The sequence below is a fragment of the Solea senegalensis genome, linkage group LG2 (genome assembly GCF_019176455.1).
Source record: "Solea senegalensis isolate Sse05_10M linkage group LG2, IFAPA_SoseM_1, whole genome shotgun sequence".
Taxonomy (NCBI): Eukaryota; Metazoa; Chordata; class Actinopteri; order Pleuronectiformes; family Soleidae; genus Solea; species Solea senegalensis.
This window is the reverse complement of record NC_058022.1, coordinates 32,169,091-32,194,411: the sequence shown is the minus strand read 5'-3', so window position 1 is coordinate 32,194,411 and position 25,321 is coordinate 32,169,091. Positions and strand designations below refer to the sequence as shown.

At 40.0% G+C, this 25,321-nt stretch overlaps 2 protein-coding genes and 1 long non-coding RNA gene across 4 annotated transcripts in view; 1 reads left to right on the top strand and 2 right to left on the bottom strand.

Annotated features, from left to right (window-relative positions):
* The window catches only part of LOC122785211 (histone deacetylase 4-like), a 76,951-nt gene extending 66,719 nt beyond the window's left edge, over positions 1–10,232 (bottom strand). Inside the window, exons 1-2 of one of the 2 annotated variants that reach the window (XM_044050943.1) lie at positions 10,089–10,232; positions 5,295–5,562 (exon numbers count right to left, since the gene is read on the bottom strand). In XM_044050943.1, coding sequence (XP_043906878.1) covers positions 5,295–5,316 — 22 coding nt within the window. In that variant the 5' untranslated portion in view covers positions 5,317–5,562; positions 10,089–10,232. The other variant, XM_044050950.1, reaches the window with a different exon arrangement.
* An 8,890-nt stretch (positions 10,233–19,122) lies between these two features.
* On the top strand, positions 19,123–24,696 carry LOC122765354 (angio-associated, migratory cell protein). Its single transcript, XM_044019580.1, has 11 exons — positions 19,123–19,438; positions 19,631–19,768; positions 19,872–19,991; positions 20,756–20,895; positions 21,516–21,660; positions 22,254–22,337; positions 22,712–22,827; positions 23,206–23,300; positions 23,736–23,826; positions 23,974–24,128; positions 24,219–24,696. Exons 1-11 carry the CDS (start codon positions 19,348–19,350, stop codon positions 24,292–24,294), a joined length of 1,251 nt encoding a protein of 416 aa, XP_043875515.1. The 5' UTR covers positions 19,123–19,347; the 3' UTR covers positions 24,295–24,696.
* Positions 21,609–23,994, bottom strand: LOC122765356. The gene is made up of 3 exons (XR_006359964.1): positions 23,946–23,994; positions 22,690–22,887; positions 21,609–21,670 (listed from the first exon to the last, which is right to left on the bottom strand). It is a non-coding gene; the product is annotated as an uncharacterized LOC122765356 (long non-coding RNA).
* Positions 24,697–25,321: the final 625 nt, after the last annotated feature.

The window sequence follows — 25,321 nt, the reverse complement described above, 5'->3', positions numbered from 1 at the left end:
ATCAGATTTTATTCCCTTTTTCCCCACCGACAGTCAAATTGAGTGTATAACTTCCAGGCTGGTCCACGGAAACACAGAGGCATCTGAAGGTATAGCAGAATGCTAAAATATAAGGTCTATTTGATTTAATCACTTTCTTGCATATAAAACACACAGGGAGAACATGCAAACTGCAGAAAGACCTTTGATCTGACACGGGTCTTCTTGCTGCAAAAGGCAAAGGAGTTCCAACCACTACACCAACCGTGTGGCCCAGATTAAATATCATTTACCATAAATCTCTTCCTAGAAAAGTATGAAATGTAAAACACTTTGTGGGGTTTCATATTTCCCGAGGATAAAAGAGTCAGGCTGGTGAGGCCTTCACATCAGAACAATCTGCAGACAGAGTGATTGCTCCTGTGTACGGAGCACTGGAGCACATTAGCTGGCAACATTTGTTTTACACACTCCGCTGACGTGCTGGGCTGATTTGTGCAAGTGTCAGGCTCGTGGCCGATTTCTGCACTACACACGCGACGTATTCAAATCATTATGATAAGCAAGGTGACTGAAAGTCCAAAGAGTTTTCTGAAACTTTGTTGAAAAGCACACAAAAGAACTTGAGAAATATTTTTTTATAGATTTCCTTTTAAGACCTGAAACTAAAGCAGCAACTTTATATTATAAGTAATAGCTGAATAATTCACTACCTGATGAATGATTCTCTTTGATTTGTGATTCAATGTCTTTTTTTATTCAACAATGCCTCAACGTCAAGGCTCATCTTGGTGTTTGCCTTTTCTTCAAGGTTTTCTGAGACTCTTATCTGCGGCTGCAGCGAACGATCATTTTCATAATCGATTCATTGCTCAATTAATTGGGTAATCATTCGGTCCAAAAAATAGCAGGATATGTTGAGAAATGTTGACCAGTGTTTTTTCAAACCTCAAAATGATGTTTTCAAATGACACAAAGAAACCAGTAAAGTATTCACTTTTAAGAAGCCAAAAAAAAAATCAGATAACTTGTTTTAATTAGTAATAAAAACATTCAAAAGATTAATCGACAGTAAATTAATGGTCAACTAATTTGACCATTAAACTTTACAGAGCCCCTCTAGAATAATGGTGGGAAACTGTTTAGTGTAAACTTTTAGGTTCCTCACAATACTTTTTCCTTCCCTTACAAAACTTCTACGTTCCCTCACAAAACTTCTGCATTCCCTCGCAATAACCTCTGCGTTTCCTCACAATAACCTCTGCGTTCTGTCCAAAACAAAAAGCAGTGGGTATTGCAAGGGAACACAAAAGTACGCAAAGTTATTGCGAGGGAATAGAAGCCGTATCGCCAAGCCTACATTTATATCATCGTATATTTCGGTATCGAATGATATAAAAAGTATATTGTGATAAGATTTTTTCCCTTATCGCCCAGCTCTAATCTCGTGCATTTGTAGAAAAAAGTTGCCAGCTTGGGATCACACTGCAAATATAAGCCCCTGAAAGACTCACTGCTCCCCAGAACAACAGCCACTGTTATTAAAAACAAATTCAATCCAGCAGCAGACAAACCTGATGCAACCTGAAACCAAAAGCTGAATTTCCTCACATCTCTTCCTCAGAAGAACAACTATAAAAGAGAAATCAAACGGGTGCATCTCTTAAAACAGAACTAATTCCTGTCCCCTGTGTAAATATAAACATCTTAGTGCAAAAAAAGCCACAGGACAAGCTTGACAAGGCAAAACGAGGCCAGAGTTTTTGCCCATTTTTCCCACATTTCACATCTTTAAATGTGTCTTGGCTGCCTGTTTCTGTCTCACTCACTTCCAACAAGGCTGTCACTCAAACAAGCGAAGCAACACCTCGAATTGACGCCCACACTTGGCAGCACACCGAGGACCCAGATCTTCTCCTCTGCAGGCTTTTCAGAGAAAAACGAGACATTGAGGAAAAGCAGCTGCAGGTATGAATGTCTCCTGGACTCGCGCAGAGAGATCACAGCTTTTAGGTTTTAGTGTTTTGAGAGGTGAGTTAATGCGGGTCAGATCCTGTGGTGCTCCTGTGTGAAGTAAACTGAGGGAAGTCAAAAAAACTCTATCCCATCATATTTCTGACAGGAGCTGGTTAATTTATCTGTTATATCAGCTGCTGCCGCCACTGGCCAAAAGAGAATGACGCTTCCTGGCTTGGCCGTGTGCAGTGCTGGGCACCGATTCAAAATCACTGTTTGTCTTCTCCCTACTAAAGTATCGTGATACAATAATGACAGAATTTTATTATTGAAAGAAGCACGAGTGTATTATGAGAAGCTCTGTTTACGGTTTCTAATGAAGGAAATGTGAGATCCAGCTTTGTCTCACCCTCTGCCGATTCAATTTTGACCTTTTATTTTCTTGAGAGTCAAATTTATGCAAGTGTAATACGAGTAAATTAAACCTCCATGATATACAGCTTCATCTAACTACCTTAAATGCCATTCACAGATAAAATGTGAGATTTAGACTTTTCAGTGCCTTGAAGACACACTTACGATTAAAGAGCTTAGGAAAAGATTATGGGAAGACTAAGCGTATGGTCTGGTTTTAAATGTGGAATATTTATTTTCTAAAAACGTAAGCATATATACAGTACATATATATACATTTTAGATGAAAATCATTTGGAAAAGACTACAATTTCTGGTTTAATATCATCTTCAAGATATTTTCAAAACTTCTGAATTGCAGCCTAAAATGAACTAGATTGCATTTTCTCACAAAATTATCTTAAAAGCAAGTTGGGGAAGAACTACGATAGAGCACATGACTGGTTTATATTTCTGTTTTCTCGACTCCTATTAAGACTCAAGACAAATAGGCCGGTGGAGAATTAAGAGCAAAGCTCTTATCATTTGCTGCATATTATCATTTATCTCAAGACAGACGGTCAATTTGTAGATGTTAGCAAGAATAATTTTTTGAGATTAGCGGCACATCAATTTTGGTTCCAAGAGAGACAACAGATTTTTTAGGACTTTCTAATGATAACTGCTGAGCTGCACTAATCCCAGGTTGATCTAACAATGTAATGCACTTGGAGTTGCTTGAAGACAGAGAAAGTCATGTGACAGCAAGGGAAATAATACATATTTATATGTCTGATATCACAAAAACACACCAATGGCTGAAGAGAGCTAGACGGAAAGAGAGCAACTAATAATGGTGACATAGAAACAGGCCCTAAACAGGAGATAAATAAAGGCTGGAGTCTACCACACAAGCCGGGACCCCCAAGTTTGGGCTGTAAGATGCTTGCTAGGAAGGCTTCTCCCTCTCTAGGAGTCCACAATGGATCACCTGCTCAGTGATCCGCATATTTGATTCGGCAGGGATTTCTCCCTTGCTTACTTGACATGTCATGATACAAACTGAGTTAAATCCTGACAGTTTAAGGACAGCCAAGTTCCCTTCACTAGGCCATGGGCTGCCCTAATCGAGGCGATGGAATAGTGTATTGTCTATATAGTGTAGTGTATCTGCACCAAGTTGGGACTGGAGGTCCCAGAGTCAAAAAGTGGAAGACACCAATAAAGGTGGTTGAGCTTCGATCATGTCAGAATTCCAGATCAAGACTGGTGTTGACTAATCAACCGGACATAGAGGTGGTTGATGAACAGCAGAGGGCGGCAGTGGTAATAAATCCAAAGTAACGCCAACATCAAGAAGAAGGAACACAAGAAGCTTGAGAAGCACCGGAAAAGGCTGAAAGAGAAGCTGAGAAGAGAAGATGTGAGGGGGTGAAGGGTCCCAGCGGTGATAAGAACACTATAAGCTATAATCTCCAAGAGATCACAAGAGATCTCTATCCAGAAGAGTGCAGTCCTGGGGGATCAGCTACGAAATCACGCAGAACCCTCACGCTCCAAGGCCTCTGGTATAGGACCCAAGCTTGGAGGAGATACAAGCCCGCCCAGGTGACCGAGTGGGGAGTATATATCCCCGCCACCCACTCTTGTGCATCCAGATGTTGTCAGTAGCGGAGATGATAGAGAGCTGAGGACACCAACCATAGCGGCAGTTCACTCATGTCCCTTGAGGAACATTGGTTATCTTATCTGAGGTATTTATAGTGCATACACTCCAAGGTGTACAAAGCAAACATGGTCGACATTGTCAGGTATCACACCAACTGTGTGGCAGGAGGCTAACCTTCTCCTCCGCCAGCTGCTTACCAAATTATTTATCAGCTCAGTAAAACACAAGCCAAAGCCTCTAAAGTGAGCTTGATTAGGTGTCAAAGAGAAAAGCAGACTCTCTTAATGAGCCTGTGTTATGGACTTTCTCTCTCACCCTCTGGAGCTCATTCATATTGAATCAGGCCAATTAACAGCCATAAGACCAGATTAAAATGTTTTATTGCATTTTAGTGAGCAGCAATCTGTCTGTGTTGCTAGACAAAACGTCCGCATACATCAGTGTGGCGGACAAGGCAGCAAACAGAGACTCGTCTTAATGTGACTGTACGGGGCAGCTCAATTCTTATTACTTCGCACATGACAGTTACAAATCTTATTGATGATTCTCAGTATGTTTCATCAGCAGCTGTGATGGATCACTGTTTCATTAGTGCAGGAGCTGAGAAGATGCAACAAAATCTACCATCTACTGTCTGACACTTTTAAAACTGGAGTCCTTAAAAACATGCCGTCTTTGTTGCGTCTCACTCGTACAGAGTAAGAATTTATGCTGCATTTTGTTGTCAACATACTAAAAGCATTTTTAAGTTTTATTCAGAATTTATACAATGCTGGGATTTGAAACTCTAAAATGAAAACATTAGCTAATTGTGAAAAGAACATTTTGAAAAATTAACAAATTCATACAATCAGATAATTATACACTAATAAAAAATTATAGTGCATAAATATTAGAAATATTTACATTTTTAATTTCTGCCAAATGAAAAGAATTTCAAATACATTTATGTAAATTTAATTTTAGGTATTTTAATTACTGGCTTCACACCAACGTGATTGTGCAATATTGAAAAGTAGCACCGAAAAGACAGTGGCCTGCTGCTGTTTCCTTCACCACACAGCTCCAGTTAAGTGTCCTGGTTGCTACATTAAGAGACAGATATACAACATGTAACTTGGTGGCAGGGGGAGAGAAAACTAGGCCATAGACCTCAAGGTTTTAAAGATCACAGACTGTTTTGGTAATTACTCCAAAATCCATAGGGGGAAGTAGAGATTCTGCAGAAGGAGCTGTAAAATTACTGAAAATAACTTTAAATTAATTAATAGCAACAGTGTAAAGTTTAAGATTTTACCTTGGTGGCTGTGTGATGTCATCGCTGGGGGTGCTCACGGAGAGTGGCAAGCAAGAGCACCCAATTCAGTGTGTGTGTTTGAATGTGTGAGTGTGTCTTCAGGCAGGTCCAACACTCAGGAGGCCACCCCACAAGAATCTCATCAAGGCTGGAAACAGGAAGCAGGCATCCAGCAGCAGCAGCAGCAGCAGCTATTCCCCATGAGGCTTTTGATATGATTACTCCAATCAGAGCGAGCGGCAGCTTGATGTCTCACACCGGTACCAACCTTAACAAAGAGGATACAAAACACCACATTAATACATTTCCTTTTCTGTTTATAACTTCTCTAGTTCCTGATGCAGTCACACAAGTATTTACCTAAAAGCACTAAATTGATGACACTAATTTGTTTGATCGCGTGCAAAGTTAAAATCTAAGCCTGTAACTCAGGATTATTTTCTTAATTAATCACTTAATCGTTTGTTGACAGTTATGAGCACTGGCCATCAGGAATAACCAGTACATTTAAAAACAGTCTAAAACTCAAAAATAATGAATTTACTATCATTTTATAAATCTATATGAGGTATTATTACATCTTTAATAAAATCTAATAAAACTTCCCCAACTAAAGCGAAGCAAAGCTGAAGCGTTAATCCGACTGAAATTGTACTATACCGAATTTCTCAAAGACGGACTGACACATTCAGATAACGCAAATGGTAGTCGAGCTGCATGTATACCTTTAATTGGACCCGAGTACTCAAGCTGTACTGGATGCTGTGCACATGCCCCAGAGTTCCCACCTATGGCTAATATTCAGAAATGCAAAGGTTCATTTGGACAACTCAGAATGGTGCACAACATGGTAACAACTAGCCACTAAACCGAAAACCACCTAATACTAACAAGCTTAAAAGGGGACATTTTTCCCCCGAGCAAAGCTGAGGTGGACACACTTCCTTCAATACATGGGTTCCATCCGCCTCCACAAGTCCTTGTATACTGGGACAAGGGCAGTAGTCCAACTGAACGGCGTAGTTGAGCTGCTTAATTGTGCATGGAATCATACCAACTTCTCAATCAAACTTGTTGCCTTGTGATCAAGCACCTTACAGTGCTCGTGATTTCACACTCCAATGTGGGCTCACATCGTACACAGCCCCACTCGGAGGAGCCTCCAACTCATGAGTCTGGTTCCCAAAATACCACAAAGTGACTTGAGAAGTGACACTGGGAAGAACCGACAAACCGGATTTTAATTTTACTCAAGGTTGACTGCTATGTGGGTTCACACAGTGGGGTAGCTGTGTTGCCTTACAGCAAAAAGACTTGGGACTGCGACCCGGTCCGACTGAGGGACATTCTGTGTGGATTTAACATGTTCTTGGTGGTTAATTGGACAAAATTGCGATGGATTGACGACCTGTCAAGGGTGCACCCTGCCTTTAGCCTCATGTGGAGGATAAAGTGGAAGATAATGAATAAATGACCGTTACCTCAACTTCTCTTGTGATTATGCCATGTTATTATTGTTTCATTATTCCCCTTTCTTCCTCCCTCTGTTTCCACCAAATGCCTTCACGCTGTCCTGGTCTGTTTGGCAAGGATTGGCTGGGGTTGCTGCCAGCACCAACTAGATTTCCAGCAGGCTGGAATACAAATTGGCGTCTGACAATTAAGCACCAGTATGGGATTTCTATTGGCCCGCTGAAAAAGAGAATTCCTGAATTCTGAAGTGCGTTAGCCAGCAAAGCGAGTTAGTTGACTTTGGAGTTACCTAAAAGAGAAACTTACGCTGTTCTTCTTGTACAAGTGAACGTCATCTATATATATTTTTATTACATCTAAAATATGTGAGGGGTGAAATGTATAAACTCACTTCTGGTACAGTAAGTGCTGCCAGGTAAGTTTCATGAAACTGTCCTTCTTTAAAATGTCCCCAAGGTTTTCTGTTGCCAAGAGGACACAAGAGCAGAGTCAAAAACTCAAATATGAACTTAAGTCCGCTGCTACTTACCCTGTAAGGAGCCCTGAACCATTCAGGCAATAAATTACTTGCCCCGAACATAATATTCTTTAAGACGAAGGTACTCCAAGATTAAGAAAAACCTTCAAAGAATAAAGATTTTTTTAATATGAATTGGCGAAACACTCCAGTTAGTTTTATGTAAATGTGAATTTCACAAAGCAGAAATGTCAGATTATACGTTCCACGAATAAATGCGCTTTTCAAAATTTTGTAAAGTGATTTTTCTTATTATCTCTGTACATAAATGATTGGTCTTTTCTTTGTTTTCAGAGCCGAGTCAGAATTCCTCAGTTCTGCAGCAGCATTGTCAAATGTAATCACAGCCCAAGCCCAGAGCATCAAGTCAACTCCGCCACCACAAATATAAGGGGGCAAAACTGCCCGAGGGCAAGGTGGGTGGGGGAGGTGGTTGGCAGGTGCCCATGGGGGCATGGGGGAGTGGGGGCAGGATCTGTGCATGTTCACGCCCCTGTGTGTGAGCTGGCAGAGGTCTCAGAAGTCCTGAGCAGAAGGACGTGTGTGTGTGTGTAAGGGGAGGGGGTGTCAAGACAAGAGGGCCAGACAGTGCAGCCGAGGACAATACCCAAAAAGTCGGTCACTGCACAGTTGATGCAGTCTTGCGCTTTGTGACAGAGAAAAAAATCAAGGCAAGGAGGGGCAGTGGGCACAAGTGAGTGTGTCAAGGGGAGTAGCTGCGTTCGGCTATTGTCCCTAAAAAGAGCTTTCTTGATGCAGGGTGACAGATGTGGGGACAAGCCCTGGAGCCCAGAGTGAAGAAATAAACAAAAAAAATTGGGACATGGATTTAAAAAATAACATCGGAACTACTTGGGATAAGACATCGGGAAAAGAAAAAAAAAAATTACATCTTATACGGTTTAAAAAAACAACATTTCACATTAATGCTTCACTAAACTCAAGACTGTAAAAACGTGGGCTGTTCATTTCTTCTTTGTAGGAGCAGATCATTTGTTATACAGTTGAAACTTTTATGTTTTTGAAAGGGCCGTTTATAGTTAGGTGGTAAATGCATCAGCACAAATGTGCTGTTAATGGCTTGGTAGTTTAATTGTACAGTAAATAATTTCTGCAACTGTGGGTCTCTCAATTAAAACAGTGACAAAAGACATAGGTTGATGACATCGGGAAGCAGCAGGGGATCATGGGAACTGTTGTCTTGCTTGGTTCCCCCCTATGCACTTGCACTTTACAAGAAGACTAGTCATGATCCATTATAGTCACAAATACACACACTAACATGAGAAAAACAGAATACAACACACTGGCTGAGTAGTACCGAATATTTCCTTCCTCACTCTGATGTTACGATACACAGTTAGATTAGATTAGTCTAGACTTTATTGATCCCACACCAGGGTAATTCACACCAGAGGTAGAAAAGTATGAAGAGAATAAGCAATAAAAAAAGCTCAGAAAAAAGAATATCATACTATGTCGTTCGGTAGGTTTAGTTAGTGGCGAATTGTTAGCATATCCAGCACCATTCTGAGTCTTGCATCCATGAAGTTCATAAATCGGAACATCGGAACAGGACATATATCGGTCTCCTTGGTACAAAAAAATACCACCATGTTTTTCCATGTACCAGCCTATATCTCAGGGTTTACGACAGAGTGCCCAGACTGTGGCAATAATAACTAGCTAGATTCCCAATTGCATCATACTATGTTAGTCAGATGAAAAAAAATCAATTTTACTAAAATGTTGAGGTGTATTTATAAAAGTCTGGTTTTAGTCAGACTAACGCCATTATTATTAAAAGTGTTGACAAAGTTTTGACAACTCCACATACGTTATTACAACAAAATATGTAACATAAGTCTTTAAAAGAGGTAAAAACAACTGTATTGACTCATGTAATCTCATTTAATACTCAAGGTTATGATACAGGAATTTGACAAGGAAAAAGTCAGTAAAAAGTAATTAACTAATTGCAAATGCAGCTGTATGTCCATAAATACATCAATCAACACCCAATGAGCAACTACAACAACTTGCAATTTATTACATGCATGTCTTCTACACTGCACGTAAAGTCCAGACTCTTTAAAACATCTTTCTTTATTACTAATATATGATGTTTCGTTAGCTTAGCAACACCTGAAAGCAGCATCAGCAAATGTGCTGACTTCGTGTTGCGTTCACGTACGCTCCCATTCACAAAAAAAAGAAGAAAAAAAAATATTGGCGCATGCAGAGCATTACCACCGCCCATCCCGAACCATTCACACATACTTCAAACACACACACAGGCCTTATACCTTTATTTAATTTAACTCTTTAACAATAATAACACGTCAGTAACACAACACAATCACAGTGTGCGCTGCACTGGAGCCTAAAGCTCAGTCCGTGTTCTATAAATAGCTCAGCAACAATCGGCATAATAAACACCGCCTGTACATTCTCTCTCTCTCTCTCCCCCTCTTGTTGCCTACATACTTCCCGCCTGCTAACAGTGCAGTTAAAAAAAGCGTGTACAGAACGTTAGCAGCGCGGTTTAAAAGGATGTGGAGTTTCTCCTACCGGGTTTACACGCTGCTCAGACCCCAAGAGAAGCCGTTAGAAAAGAACCGGGAAGCAGAAGCCGAGGCGGAGCAGAGTGGAAACTTCAGGCGGACATTGTTTTGATGAATCCCGTGTATGTGTGTGTGTGTGTGGTGTGTGTGTGTATCGCATCCCTGCTTGCAGACAAGCCGCAGCTCGGCTACACACACATCCAGAGAGCGACAACAGCAGCAGTAGCAGCAGCTCCTCACCTACACCGACATGCAGCGTCCCAGCACCGCTGTTAATCCTCTCCCATGTCCAAAACTGAGGCTTTTTCTCCGCGCAGGACGAGGAACGACATAAAAAAATCATCTCCTGACAGATTCCGCCATACTGGATTTTTTTTTTTTGTAACAGCCCCAGCAGCGTCATATGGAGCGCCCCTGCATTTAGCAGAGGCGGGGTTATAGCGTGATGAAAAATGTGATCATCTGCTTTTCCACAGCGTACATGGACAAGACTTTCACTATTTCACTCACAGTACCAGATAACAAACATCATAGTTTTTTCTCAAAACAAAATGTATTTACTACGAATCAGTGCCGGCCATAGCTCTTATGAGGGCTTAAGTAGAATTTGATTTAGGCCCCCCCATCCCACCACCTCAGAGTCACCTGTGCTTGACTGTTATTGATACAAATGTAATACTATACATTGCACTTATTATAGTTGTATTATTTACACCAAAGCTGCATCACTATTGTTTTTTTAAACTTGCTGTGTTCACACCGAACAAGATTTGTCGCGTCGCTCCATGTCAATCGCATCTATCGTGCCGCGGGATCATCTTGTGACGTGATGGACCCAATGGTAACACTGGCCACACGTTGCCATAACAGGCATTTCTTTCCACCATCAGCCAAAGCATTGTCGCACTCTCTGTTGTGGAAACGTCTGCAGAGAGGAAACCGTCACAATAGTTTCACAATACCATAGCTCCGAGTGTCCACACACAAGAATAATGTTTCCCCAATAGAAATACTGTATAATTTTATCCTGATGCACTTTTTCGTGTCCAATACCAAAATCACAAACTCAAGTATGTGCCGGTACCGATATCAGACCGTCGCAGTCATTAAACTAGGAAGCTGTTTTGGTTTGTACTAGCCATTTAAAACTATTTCAAAGACATAGTCATTCCAACTGTGCCACAAATATTCTGTCTGTGCATAGTGTAACATGTGATACAGGATTTTGGGATTTTTAATCTCTATAATTTAATTAAATGGTTATGTCTAGTAAAAACAAATAGCAAAATAATATTCTGAACTCCAGTACATGAGAGTGAGTGAAAGTAATGCAGGTTTCACAAGGTGGAGTAGCTCACGTGATGCATTCAAAGACCCTGGTAAATTTTGTGGATATCTGAAAGAATCGATTTGTCTACATAGGATTGAATTATGAATATCTGTAATTTCATATTCAAATTAGCTATTAAATATTGAAATGAGTGTGCGCATGTAAGAATGCTTTAAAATAGGATTCTGGATTCTCTGGATATGCCCTGTATTGAAAGAAACATCCACTGTCAGTTCCTTTGGTATAAATAACTTAAATAATGGCTTCTTTAATATTCATATAGGAGCATTGGTGTCTGTGGTGCTCAATGATGAATTTTTAATTCATCATTTACTGCTGCCTTTTTATTGACCATGATCATTATTATGCTCTTGTGTCCTAATTTATTGCATTTGATTCATCTATATACTTCCCACTTCATTTACAATGGGATTTATCAGCGAGTTCAGGATAAGTTTCTGCCAACTTTTTTGTACTTTAACGTCCCTGCAATACATTTAAACTACTCATTAGTGTGTCTACATTTCTCATTATCTCCTGTAGTGCTGCTGTGGTTTCATTATATATGCCCGTAAACTGTACTTCTGGACATTACAGCTGTATAAAAAGGAGATTTTTATGATAATTACAAAGCAAATAAAGCGATTGTTTAAATGGAATATGTTTTACCCATTACGTTTAGTCTCATTGGAGAATATGTTAGGATGACACTGATTTCTAATCTCCCTTCTGTTATTCACAGTTTTCCATATGACAAACTGTGACAGACTTATTTCCATGACTTCAACTTGGATTTTGCATCTCAGCAACCACCCACTGACACAGCTGCAGCATCACCGCTCGCTAACTCATTTACTGTATATACTAACCAGTTTTCTGTACGAGACAGGGTTATTTTTCACAGAGTACAGGTGGTGGTGGTGGTGGTGGTGGAAGTAGCTTCGCATTTGCCGGTTCCCTCTCACAGCCTCAGGCCCCCTGATTGCTCCTGGAGAAATTTGGGAGGATTAGATTTTCGGGCCTGAATGAATCGAAACTGTTGAAACATGACTGAACTTCATTACTGCCCAGATTTGTGCCAGGGTGCCACTCAGGAGGGGAAAGAAAGCTTTAACAGACGTCATAATGCCTGGAATGTTGCATTTACTGTCATTTTCCCTCCGACAGCTGATCTATTACCTTCATCATTAGTCTCATTTGGACTATAGTTATTACCTGAAGGGTAAATTTAAAGATTTTCTCAAACTCTTTTGATTTATTACTTGCATTTCTGCAGGAGGAAGATTAAAATCAGTTGTCAAGGTCCAGCATGATCTTGCTCAAGGACACTTCAGCAGGACAGATGCTTTTCAACACGGTCAAAATACAATTTTAAACAATTATTTTTAACATTAGTGCCAGCTTTGTGTTGCTCAGCTACAAGTTGGATTTATTAATTCAGGTCACTCCTCTTTTGGAGTGCAAGGGAAGCCTGTTGGGACAGCTGTATCCATAGCAACAAAGGATTATATTTTTCCGTGGACGAGCTATGGAGCATCGGTTACATAAGGCGGTCTTGTGCTTGAGTAAACTCTTGAGGGCTATGACTGCGAACTTCCTCTCTGTTTGAACTCAAACACCTGTGTCCCCTATATATTTCTACTGTTGACATGCCAGGCAGCATCATTTCATAGATCATTTAAAGGGGAAGTGCCACGAAAAAAGAAATTTCTTTCCAGTGTTCATTCTGGTTGAATTTGTGTTGACATGACCAAATGCTTAAAACTAATTGTTTCTACCATTAAAAATGTTTCCTTCAGCTAAGACTTAAATTTAAATGCAAAGTAAACAAACCTACCCGAGGCTAATACAGACAAAGTGTTAGCATCTTTACTGAAGCTAGCTAAATACTGTCATTTGCATGCAAATATGCTCACACTGTCACTGTTGTAGCGCGTTCAGTGTCTTCGCCCATTAGCGCGCTAACACCAGTTAATTAGCACTAGAGAGAAAGTTGCACCAAGGCTGATAGGATGATTTTTTTTTCCTCCTACACATTGAACATGCTCCAAGAAGCACTGAGGTTGTTAGAATTAAATCTCGCATTAACATAATTATTTGTACTCAACGTTACAGCAATCAAAGTCATTGGTTATTGAGACTGATAGTTAAAACAACAAATCTAACCTCATGATTGCACAAAAAAAAAAAAATCAGCAGATCCTTAAAGATTTTTAAGATTTAAGGATTTAGCTTGTAGGCACTTTAAAGCCAATCCATTTTAGACAACTCTGGGTAATGTCCAGAGATTTGGCTTCAGAGATTCTCTGCTGGTGCTAGGTTTTGTTGATTGATGAACCAATTCTTTTAAGTGTTCTCTGGTAATATAGCCTATGTATATTTTTCTTATGGTTAAGCTTAGACTTCAGTAAGACTCCAGGAAATTAACGTAAGCCAACGTAATGTCCTCTGAAGTCATGGAAACCAGACTGTGTGTGTCCAGAGCTGTGATGTCAAAGCAGGGATTACATTGGCTTATATTGCCCAGCGCAGCACATTTGCAATTCAGTGAACATCACCCTGGAGTTGCCAAATTTATGATTATGTTAGTTTAACTGTTTTGCATCCAGTGGAGTGGCATCACCTGCGTCCACTGCAGGTGCTTTCTATGAGTCCTTGTATGTGAAACATGAGGCATCTGTTCCAAAGTAACTTACTTGACACAAAAAAAACAGATCCCGAGTGATGATGTTCAAAAAATACATGATTTTTTTTTTTTTGGGGGGGGGCCTGTGGCTGGAAGAGCAGCGGCAATGAGGCTAGAAAGTCAACAGTCTGTGTGTGTCAGGCCTGCGCAAAATGCCGCTCTGCTACCACAGCAGACACATCACACACAGGCTGTGGACCAAAACACTTGCTGTACACATACAACTGGCTGTTAGTGGTCTCGTCATCTCACCCAGCACGGTCCCACATGAGTCAGATGCAGTGTGCAGACAAAAGGAGGCAGACCTCAGCGTCATAAAGAGGCTCAGCCAGACAGAAAACAATTCTAAACACCTCCATGCATTTGACAGCTTGTGACAGGACTCGGCCTCCAACGTAAATGAACGGGTTTTCTTCAGTGTTTGCTTTTATTTCAAAAAGGAGACATAACATCTTTCCAGGATGCCATGAAACTGGAGTGTTTAAGAGAGAAATGGGAGCAAAATGGAGCCATAAAGAGTGCTTGTTAAAAAAAAAGAAAGAAAAAAAAAAGAAGCAGAGTCAAGCCAGTTAGTCTAAAACTTTCCATCAAAGCCTTGCTGAGCTGCATGGAGTAATTACCTCTCACACAGCAACAGCTCCCAGGCCTTATTACTGATACAGTCTGTGTAAAGGTACACATACAAACACACACAGTGGATGAATATGCCTCCATTTCCCGGTCAGGCCAAGTGTGTGTGTGCCAATAAAGTAACAACACCCCAGAGTGTCCATGCTCCTCAGACAGAAACCAGCTTGCAGCAGTGATAAACCAAGAAATGTTGTTACGATGGGGGTCCACTCCTGGTCTCTGCTGTCCTGATGACGGCAGAGAGAAGCCCACCCAATGTGCCGTTTCAGAGAGCCGGAGGAAAAATAGGCAGATTCAGAGGACTGAGACAAAACCATAGCAGGAGGAAAAACATCAGCAGCAGCAGCAGCAGCAGCAGCTGCAGCAGACATGCTGTGACACCTAAAAGGCATCATTCTTATCAACAAAACAAGAAGTTTTACTCTGTGCTTTGTGACATCTTTCTTTTGTTTTTAGAGATGCAGTACGTAACACTCAGTGATGGCTGTTGATAAAAATTATTTGTATGCTGTAGGCTGTGTGAAAACAAGCTGTGTCAAGCAATACTTCAGCAGCAGAGCAGGGACAAAAAGCATTCACTATGCAAACAATATGGCTCCACTCTATCAATCATTAGGGCCCCATGTTTTCTGCAATATGGAGAATACCGACGGATGAAAAAATGAAATAAATTAAACTGCAAATGGAAGAATCTCGCAGAATATGCATTTGTTTGAGAAGTCGGGAACATTTTGACAAGACAATGTTTCAGTGGGACCAGCTTCCCTTTGCAACAATTTAAACAGCCACCTCAGACCAATACGCTATCTGAAACGGACTTCAAAACTTACTCCTACATTCAGAGTGAAGCAATAGCCAAGCGTAAAATGTAACAAGAACAAACAGAAACAAAAACTGGATTTAAGAAAAGAAAATTAATCAGAATTAACAGAAAATAAAACAGATTTCATAGGGTCCAATCCAATGCATAAACCAATTAAGGATTGGTGCATGCATTGTTTCCCTGATGTGCATGGGAAAACATCAGTTATACAAACTGGGCCAACAAAACCTTAAGCAAGGGTCTTGTATTTCCCTAGATGTCCTGACCATGGATTAGAGTGAGCTAGTGTCATAACTTTCTGTCTCACTGGGCCTGGCAACACCTCAAGTCTGCAGTCACACTCTCCCTTCACCTGATATAAGATATAAGTTGACATAAGTGCCCTGCTCCGTTTAAACCAAGGGTCTTATCCTGTCTCTGCGGCTCAGCGATGTTCGTTTGTATACTTCCACTTCCACTGTCATTTTTATCTCCAAAAACTCCACCCCTTATTCTCCTTATTCTGCGCTTCTCCTGCCTTGACAGGTGATTCCCCTCCGGTCTCTTCATCTCCCCACTAGCACTTTGAGCTCTTGTGACAGCATTACAGTGCTTAACATGGGGGACAAGGTCACATAGAATTGGAAGATCATGACCTAACACCACTTTATAAAGCAGCTGGGATGCTATGGCTACAGACATGAACAAGGTTTGGATGCACTATCGTTTTAACTGAATATATCAGAAGGAAAGTGTAAAGTAAAAATCAGAAAAGTAAATACTATGTAAATGACCTCCCGCAAATGCAGTGAACAAATATTCTTAACTCTGCAATGTCACCACCGAAAAACCGGCAAATCTGGACAAACCTGAGGATAAGAATATGCTTTAAATCTGATTGTAACCTCCAGGTATTCCACAGAACAGAGGAAAAAGTTAAGACAGTGAAAGTGGTGAAGCAACTTCCTCCCCCCATGCATTTCATGGTTGCTGAATCACAAGCTGCATGTCTGAGGTCAAAGCAGCTGATGGTCACTAACGGTTTCCCTCTAAATGCTGAACATGGTTGCTAACCAAGTTTAAACAATCATCTCATTATTCTTTCAGCCATGTTGTCAGTCTTTGATAAGACAGAAGTTAGTGTTAACTGCTATTTCAAAGGCTTTTTCAGGTGACAAATGTGAGCCGTTGCCAGGTTTTGGTATGAAAATTTAATTTCCGTGTGTGGGGAAATCTCTTGGAAACATAATGTGTTTCATCCTTCAAAATCAGCTGCAGTAAAATGTGATTCATATGCCCAAATTAATCCGACAATGTTAGACCTTTCAGCTTTTGTGAAAAGGAACTGAATGGAGTCCTTTGCTGGCACAACAGCCGGATAAAAAAAAACCAAAAAAAAACCGATGCACTACAGAAACAGATTGATGAAATAAAGTGTGTGTGACCATTCTAGCGTGAAAGTTCAACAGCCTCCTCCAGCATTACTCATAACCCAACGGAGGGTTTATAAATCCCTCACTCAGCGCAGATTTCAAACGTCTAAATAACGTACACCCCGGTGTTTCCATGTCTCTCCACATCATGCGATGGTTGTATTTTTCCAGGGGAGGGTGGTTTGAGAAGGAAGCCAGTAAAACTTATTTGGGCATGCAGTCTGGCCTGTGAGCGCTGCCAGGAGCATATAGCAAGAGACATAAAACCCCAACCCAGAAAAACCTGAAGTAGACAAACTAAGTTAAGTGTTCATAAAATATCTGTGGCCAGCGAATGTTAGATGGGAGGATTAAGAAAGAGAGGTGACTTTTTTAAAAAACAAATGGAGGGAGCAGAGCATAAAGGTCCAGTCTGTAACATTTAAGAATGTTCTAAATATTACAGACCCTAACCCTAACCCAATAAAAATCAGCAGTTAAATGTAGTGGAATCTAGCTGGATTTCTCTTTTTCATGGACAAAAAAAAAAATGCAAATTTGGATATTATGCAAATTGAACACTCTAAATTGACTACAGGTGTGAATGTGAGTGTGAATGGTTGTCTCTATGTGGCCCTGTGATGGACTGGTTACCTGTCCAGGGTGTGATCCCACCTTACGCTGTATGTCAGCTGGGATTGGCAGCAGCCCCTCATGTGGAGGATAAAGTGGTAGAAGATAGATGGATGGATGGATGGATGGACATCACATGCTATTGAAGAAGACCTGAAATGTTATAAATCAAGAAGTGAGAAGTAGAAGCTATAGCTTCCCATTGACTTCCAATCAAACAGAGGAGTTGCCCCCCTGGTAGCTATTCAATATATACTTTTACTCCCAAATTGGCATCATCTGGCAAACAGGAAGATTATGTCCACATTTTATGTGGGCTTTTATTATGAAAATCGGATTTTAATAGCATTCTGCATTAGTCTGTGATGCTACTTCATAGGTTTGTGCTGTAACTGGAGGATTAAAGCAGGAAAATCTTCAAAATAAAGTGTACAAAATTGTTCTTATTTGCTACTTGGCCTTGTATTCACTTCCTGCCATGTAATGTGTTGCTTGAACAGCCGTAATAAGCACCACAAGTGAATGAAGACATAATGGGTTTACTGGCATGGACCCGTGTTAAAGTCTAAGACACCACAGTGTGCTGCTTCACCTTTGCCTCTGCAATAACACAGGAGTAATTTATGGTTTTATGACACTGCACCTATCAGTGGTGAAGTAGAATGGCAGTGATGATTCATATATGTGTCTGCACTGAGTCACTTTACAGCTCATTACAGAGAAATGAGTGCGAGCATGTTGGGAACGGAGTAGTGAAAGGGGATGATTTCAAACAGCTGTTACAACAAGAAGGAGCGAAAAAAGTAATCGCTTCATAACAAACTGACGGCAAGAAAAATATTACAATTGTACGATGAGGAATGTTGCATGATTATTTTTAAAGAGGGATTTAGCAAAATAGGGACATTTTTGCACATGCAGGGATTTCTGTTTCCAGCAGACAATACTTCGATGAACTGACTTTTCTTTGTTCCATAATGATGACATTCACCCGCATATATACACACACACATATGCATATAAAAATATCTTACAAACAATAAAGTTGTAAATGATGCTCATTTTTTGCATTAGCTGAAGGGCAAATTCATTAAAGAAAAAAATAATAATGCGAACAAATTCAAGCTGTGTTTACCGGCTGCAACGTAAGTGCAGATTACACATGAATGCATCACTAATTATAATACAGCAATATACACTTGTTGGCCATTTTATTAGGTACAAAGGACATGTCACAACGTGGCAGTATTGGCACCCAGTGTTGCTATGGGCCCATACTTTTTGAAATACAACAACAATGACCATGTCTACATGCCTGAATGCATTGAGTTGCTTTAATGTGATTGGCTAATTAGATTTTAGCATTAAAAAGCAGATGAACAGGTGTACCTAACAATGTGGCCGGTGAGTGTGTCGTTAGTGATTTCTTTTTCTTATTAATTCAAGATTTTATGTGAGATTTCTACACACACATTTACAGAATGAGTACCTATGATTTTTTTCAGCAGCAGTGTAATAAAAGAGATGTAGGAAACAGAATAAATACTAAAACAAAGCTATAAAACAAAGACAAAAGCTATACAACCTATGCAAGTATATGTGTATACATAACCTAAAGTATATTGGTTAAATAACTACAAAATTGCGATTTAAAAACACTTACAAGTGATAATTTCGTCCCTTTTGGTCACGTTACTTAAGTTATTCGGTGTAAGGTCGCCATCTTGTGGACTGGAATGTAAACAAGACAGAAGGCGGGGCTCAACGTTTGTCGTCATCATTAAGTGCCCGTTTCTTCAGTCGTCGCAACATGTGAAGAAAACAGTTTTACTTTGACATTTAAATCCCCACAGCGATAAATGCGAAGTTTGCGACCTTCAATATAACCCTCCTTCCCCCCCTTTTTAAAACTCTGAGAGCACACTGGAGACTGGTAGTTCTACTTCCACTGGTAGCTCGAACACTCTCTGTTTGGTTGTCAAACTAGCGTGTAGCCAACTCGCAGCATGGAGAACACGGAGAGAAATGCCATCGAGCTCCACGGAGACGAGGAAATTATTGAAGTCATTGACCTAAATGAGATGGAGCCAGATCCCGGTGGGTAGATAAACAGTGTAGAACTTTTATTGACATTTTCGCAATGTTAACTCACAACTGTCACCATCTATGTCGATGTGTTTATTTTTGTGGGTGACAGTAAAGACTTACGCCTCACTTTTCTGCGAGACGTCAGGGGGATTTTTTCCCCCTTTGAAGAATTATCCTCCTTCACTCTCTCTGTTGTGACAGATGATTTGGCCGATGACCTGGAGGACGTCGACTTCGAAGATCCTGGAAACGCAGATGATGAAGGTTGGGAGACAGAGGACGAGATGGAAGCAGAGGCTGAGCAGGATGACAGCGAGTTCACCTTTTCCAAACACACAGGTGAGGTAAAGCGTCCAGTCTGCGCTTTTGTTGTTGTTGTTGTCGTTGATGATGATGGAAAGTGAGTCTAGTTGAGTCTGATCAAACGTAATCCTCTCCCCAGGCTCAGTGTTCTGTGTGAGTTTGGATCCTAAGACAAACAGCTTGGCTGTGACGGGAGGAGAAGATGATAAAGCCTATGTTTGGAGAGTGATCGATGGAGAGGTCCTGCTGGAGTGCACAGGTACAATTCAGTAGCAGAATGACATCTATTAGATATTACATTGTACTCTCACCAACTGCTTGCATGCACCTTGCAGTCTTTGTGGCATAGATTCAACAAGGTTATGGCAACATTATCCATATTTATATGTATATATATATATATATATATATATATATATATATATATATATATATATACATATATATGTATATGTATATATGTACATATTGACATAACAGCATCAAGCTTTATCAGCCACACCTTCATGAGTCCACACCACATCCCAACTTTGCTCTATTGGAGTGTGATCTGGAGACTGTGGAAGCCACTTTGAGCTCTCGTCAACTAATTTTCAAGCTCAAGCTTTGTGACACTGTATTGCTATTTCTATGGCTGCTGCCACCGCTGATGTAAAAACCAAAGCAGGTGATAGATGCTAATTGATGCCAGCCAATATCTTTAGGCAATTTTAAGATGCTCATTTGGAACAAAGGGGTCAAAGTGTGCTAATAAAATCTCTTTACACCATTACTTTACCAGCAGCAGCCTGAACTGTCAATACAAGGAAAGATGGATCTGTACTTATATGAGAAACTGCTTAAGAGTGAAAACATATGAACTGTTCCTTACATGTAATAGAAAATTAAATGTGCATTTTACATTTTAATAGGAATTTAAATGTAAGAGATTAAAACTAACTATAAAAATGAACATCTGTTGCATTTGCTGAAGTTGTTTGACCATTAGTTAAGTTTATTGTGTCACAACTCTGTTTTCAACAGGTCACAAAGACTCTGTGACGTGCGCCGTGTTCAGCCACGACTCCTCTCTGGTGGCTTCCGGTGACATGAGTGGCTTGATTAAAGTATGGAAACTGGAAACCAAAGAGGAGATCTGGTCCTTCGAAGTGGGAGATCTGGAGGTAAAGAGAGTCCACATGTTAGTGGGTGTTTTTGAAAAAAGTGAGGGTTTTCCTTGTCTGCTTTGAAAAACAATCCTGTCCACACATGCTTACATCCTCGTCCACATGAAAACACGTCAACAGATGGGGGTATAAAGGTTACTGTAAAGATTTGTTGGCCAAATAGAAGAGATTTAATCAGAAGTTTAAGTATTCAAAAAGGTGTGTTTTCAGAAACATAATTCACAGTTTGTGTGTGTGAAAGGCCAAAACACCCCTAAAAAATGTGTTTTTAAAAGAAATACCAGCCTAAATGTGGACTGGGTTTAAGTGGGTTTTAAAAAAAAACCCGCTGCCTCTTCCTGACTCTGTATTTGTGTGACTGTTTAGTTAGTGCATCTGTTTGCACTTGTGTCTTTTATTGGGGCTGAAGGAATTTATGAGGAAGTACAAAAGGTTGACCATGATGGCTAAATATTTGTGGAAGTGAGGGATCAGATATTCTCCCTGTTTTTTTTTATTATTATAATTATTAATTTAATTATAAATTAAAAATAAAATCTAACAATAAAAATTGTTAGATTTGCTCTGATTGAAGCATATAATGTGTGTGGTTGACTGCCCTGCTTTCTCCTCCTCAGTGGTTGGAGTGGCATCCCTGTGCTCCGGTGCTGCTGGCAGGAACGGACGATGGCAACGTGTGGATGTGGAAGATTCCGTCAGGCGACTGTAAAACCTTCCAGAGTCCTGCATCTCAGGCCACTAGTGGCAGAGTCCTACCCGATGGTGAGAGATACTGAAACAAGACACAGAAATCAATATGATGCACTGTAGGCTAAAAGTGGGTGTGTTGAACATGTGTCTTTTACTCCATTTTATTATTTATTTACACACTTTCCCATGTGAGGAAACCAAAGAAATATAAACACAATTTAGAAGAAAAACTTAACCTTTCCCCTCTTTTATTATACATAAACCTCTATTCCATGTTTATCACTGCACCAAGTCTTTTCCACTCATTAATTATGGGAAATAAATGGGTTAAAAATACTTAATGACTCCGGATAAATGTAGTACAATATTTAATAGTACATTTAAATGTGTATTTTTTGTCATTGATCTTCAAGTAAATTAGCCGTGTGTGGGTTATGAGGATAGAACAGTACTGCTCTTAATGACCAACTTATGGCCAATTTTTGTTCTGCTTTCCAACTTTATTTCATGTTTATCAGTGCAAAAAGTAATTCTGTATTATGGCACAAATTATGGGAAATGAATAGGGTCTGTATAAATGTTGTCCCTAAGCCTGGATCATTTAACAACCACTGCTTTACAGTTTTGTGTGTTTAAATGTCAATTTTTGTGTCATTGATCCTCAGGTAAACGAACTGTGGTGGGTTATGAGGACGGAACGGTTCGTGTGTGGGATTTAAAGCAAGGCAACGCCGTCCACGTCATTAAAGGTGAGTCTGGCAGCTCTAGCACATCGTTTCATCCTCCTGTTACCTTTTATACTGGAGGCTTTTTAGAAGTTCTTTGTTATGAAAATGAGGTTCTAGAACTACTTGGCTCTACTTGAATCAACTCTACTTAGTTTGGTATCAAGCACGTCATTTTCCATTACTTCATAGTAATTCCTCAACGTGGGCGGGATCATCATAGCACGGCTGCACGAAACTGCAGTGACGTCATTTCATATGCGACACAAACATGCAAACTAGTGAAGTAGTTCTTTCAGTGTACTGAATCATTAGAATCAGTTAAAAAGATTTGTTCACTGAATTGTTCAGTACTACATTTGACCCCGTACTTAACTGTTTTTTTTCCCCGCTAACAGGTCAGGATGGACATCAGGGAGCGCTGACCTGCCTGGCGTTCAACAAGGATGGCTCTTTGGTGCTGACGGGTTCAGTGGACGGCGGTGCCAAGCTCATCAGTACCACCACAGGCAAGGTGGGGAAGCACAGTGGATATACACTCACTCAGCCACTTTATTAGGTACACCCATTCAACCTGACGTATAAAGAGAAAACATCCAGTGAGCGTCAGTTCTCTGTGAGGAGAATCACCAGACTGCTTCAAGGTTATAGAAATATAACAGTAACTCAAATAATAGTTACAATGGAGGTATGAAGTAGATCATCTCCTGTCTCTTTATTATGTCCTGTGTACCTAATAAAGTGGCTATTGATTGTATGAAATTCTGTAAAGTTTTTCATTCTTTTAAAGACTACATTTTCCCTTCTTTTTTTGACTGTGTATCTTCTTTTTTATTTAAATAATATTTTATCTTTGCTGTGGTTCAGTGACAATAAATATGTCTCTGTGAAGGTGGTTGGTGCGCTCTCTGTGGAAGGAGGCAAAGCTAAAGGATCAAAAGACGAGGGAGAGACCAACTCAGTTGAGTCTGTGGGATTCTGCAACATGTGAGGTTTTTTTTTTAAGCCGACTCTAGAAAGTAGAGCTTTTTCTTATTATTATTACCATTAAAAATAAAGTATCTTTGAAATGTGTAAAGAAGCAGAACTATGTCTTCATGCACTGATTAAACAATGACAAATTAAAATGGATGTTAATGTTGTTTTGAATCAGGTTTTTCATTTCACTTCCCTCCTTAAATGGTCTGCATTTGTGCAAGCTGAATGTCTCTAATGCATTTTAATCACAATTTGAAAGATAAAGTAACAGCTTTGTGCCGTGTGCTGAGCTTTAAATCAGTGTGCAGTTTTCTTTGAAATCCTTAAAATGACATTCATTAAATAAAGTGAGAGGAAATGCTCTAATAACTGAGGAGTCCCGAGTGTAGAAATCCTCCACTAGTTGAAAGAGACCCTTTTTAATATTTTTTTTGTTCTCTGCAGTCTGCCTCTCGCAGCTGTGGCGTACCTCGACGGGACTCTGGCCATATACGACCTTTCCACGCAGGCTCTGAGGCACCGGTGCCAGCATGAGGTAACTGTACCCGCTTTTTTGATGTGATTAGTTTTACATGTGTTTAAATATGTAAATATACTTAAAATCGCAATTGAATAAAACAAATTGTGTTCAAAAATAAGAAACAAAATCTAGACCGTGATTGTTGTTTTTGTTTCCTCCAAGGCCGGCATCGTCCACTTACAGTGGGAGGAGTCTTCCTCCATGGTGTCCACCTGCAGTTTGGACGGAGCTCTGCGCGTATGGGACGCCCGTTCCGGCAACATGGTGTCGGAGTACCACGGCCACACTGCGGAGATCCTCGACTTTGCCATCAACAGGTACCGATTTCAGGGAACATGCTCTTTTCTGCGCATAGACAACTGTGCAGGTTTTGATGCTTTTTTCTCATCCTTATCGTCTTTGTCCAGGGAAGGATCTCTGGCTGTAACAGCCTCAGGAGACAACCAGGCCAAAGTCTTCTGCCTCCAAAGACCTGACCGGTAAAAAAAAAAAAGACAGCAGGAAGACGGAAATATTTTACAAGAAATATCAGGAAAAACATTGGATTATTCAGACTGAACATGTCCCACTTCTCCTCAGGATGTGATCTGACCTGTTGTAGTAGGATTGTAGCGTCCAGAACATGATTTTTCTCCTGTCATCACTACATCAGTGGAGTTCCTGGCCTGGTTTAAGTGACAGAAAGTAGACACAGAAGCTTTTGAGTCATTAAATCTGTAGACTAAGTTGAGTGGAATTCAATGATCCACCGTAGTGTCCTCCAAAAGAATCCTTTGATCCTGATGATTAATTTACTCCAATTTTGTCTGTGTGTGTGGTTATGGACTGGAATCATCTCACCAAATTTCCATGTAAACTAAAATATAAATATACCCCTTCATTTTCCTCCTGTGTCAGTTGTGACAAATGTTCTTTGTTTTATCTTAGAAACTTTAATGTCCTTGTGTTTGTTGTACTAAATCATTTATACTGGCGTCTATTTTTGTCTGTTTACGAGTTTCGTGCGGGTCACGGTGACATGGAAAGCTAATGATGCAACAAAGCATCTTAAGTTTCCCGAATTCAAGTGGTTTGTTTGGATTTGTCATCTGATCATTTTATTTATTCTTTCTATCAGATATGAGTCAAGAGAGAAGCCTAGTCATACACCATAAAGCAGTTATTGTAGATCTCTGTGTCCTCCTACAGTGTAAATTAAAGTAAATATTTAAAAATGATATTCAGGTTAATTAAGGTATTAATTCATAATTTTTCCAAGGGGTTATAAAGTTACCGGTAATGTCAGTTAACACAATAAAAATGTAAATGTAAGCATAAGCATTTATTATCCATTATTAACTTTTATTAATGCTCCTTGTGAGCCTTAAACAGCCACACCGGTAAGGAAAATGTGTAGAACATGTGTCCCACTTTACAATAAGGGTCTCAAGGAACATAAATAATGATTAACAAATGTTTAATTATAGTGAAATAATTCATAATCCGTACATTTATTAAGTCGTAGTCAAGG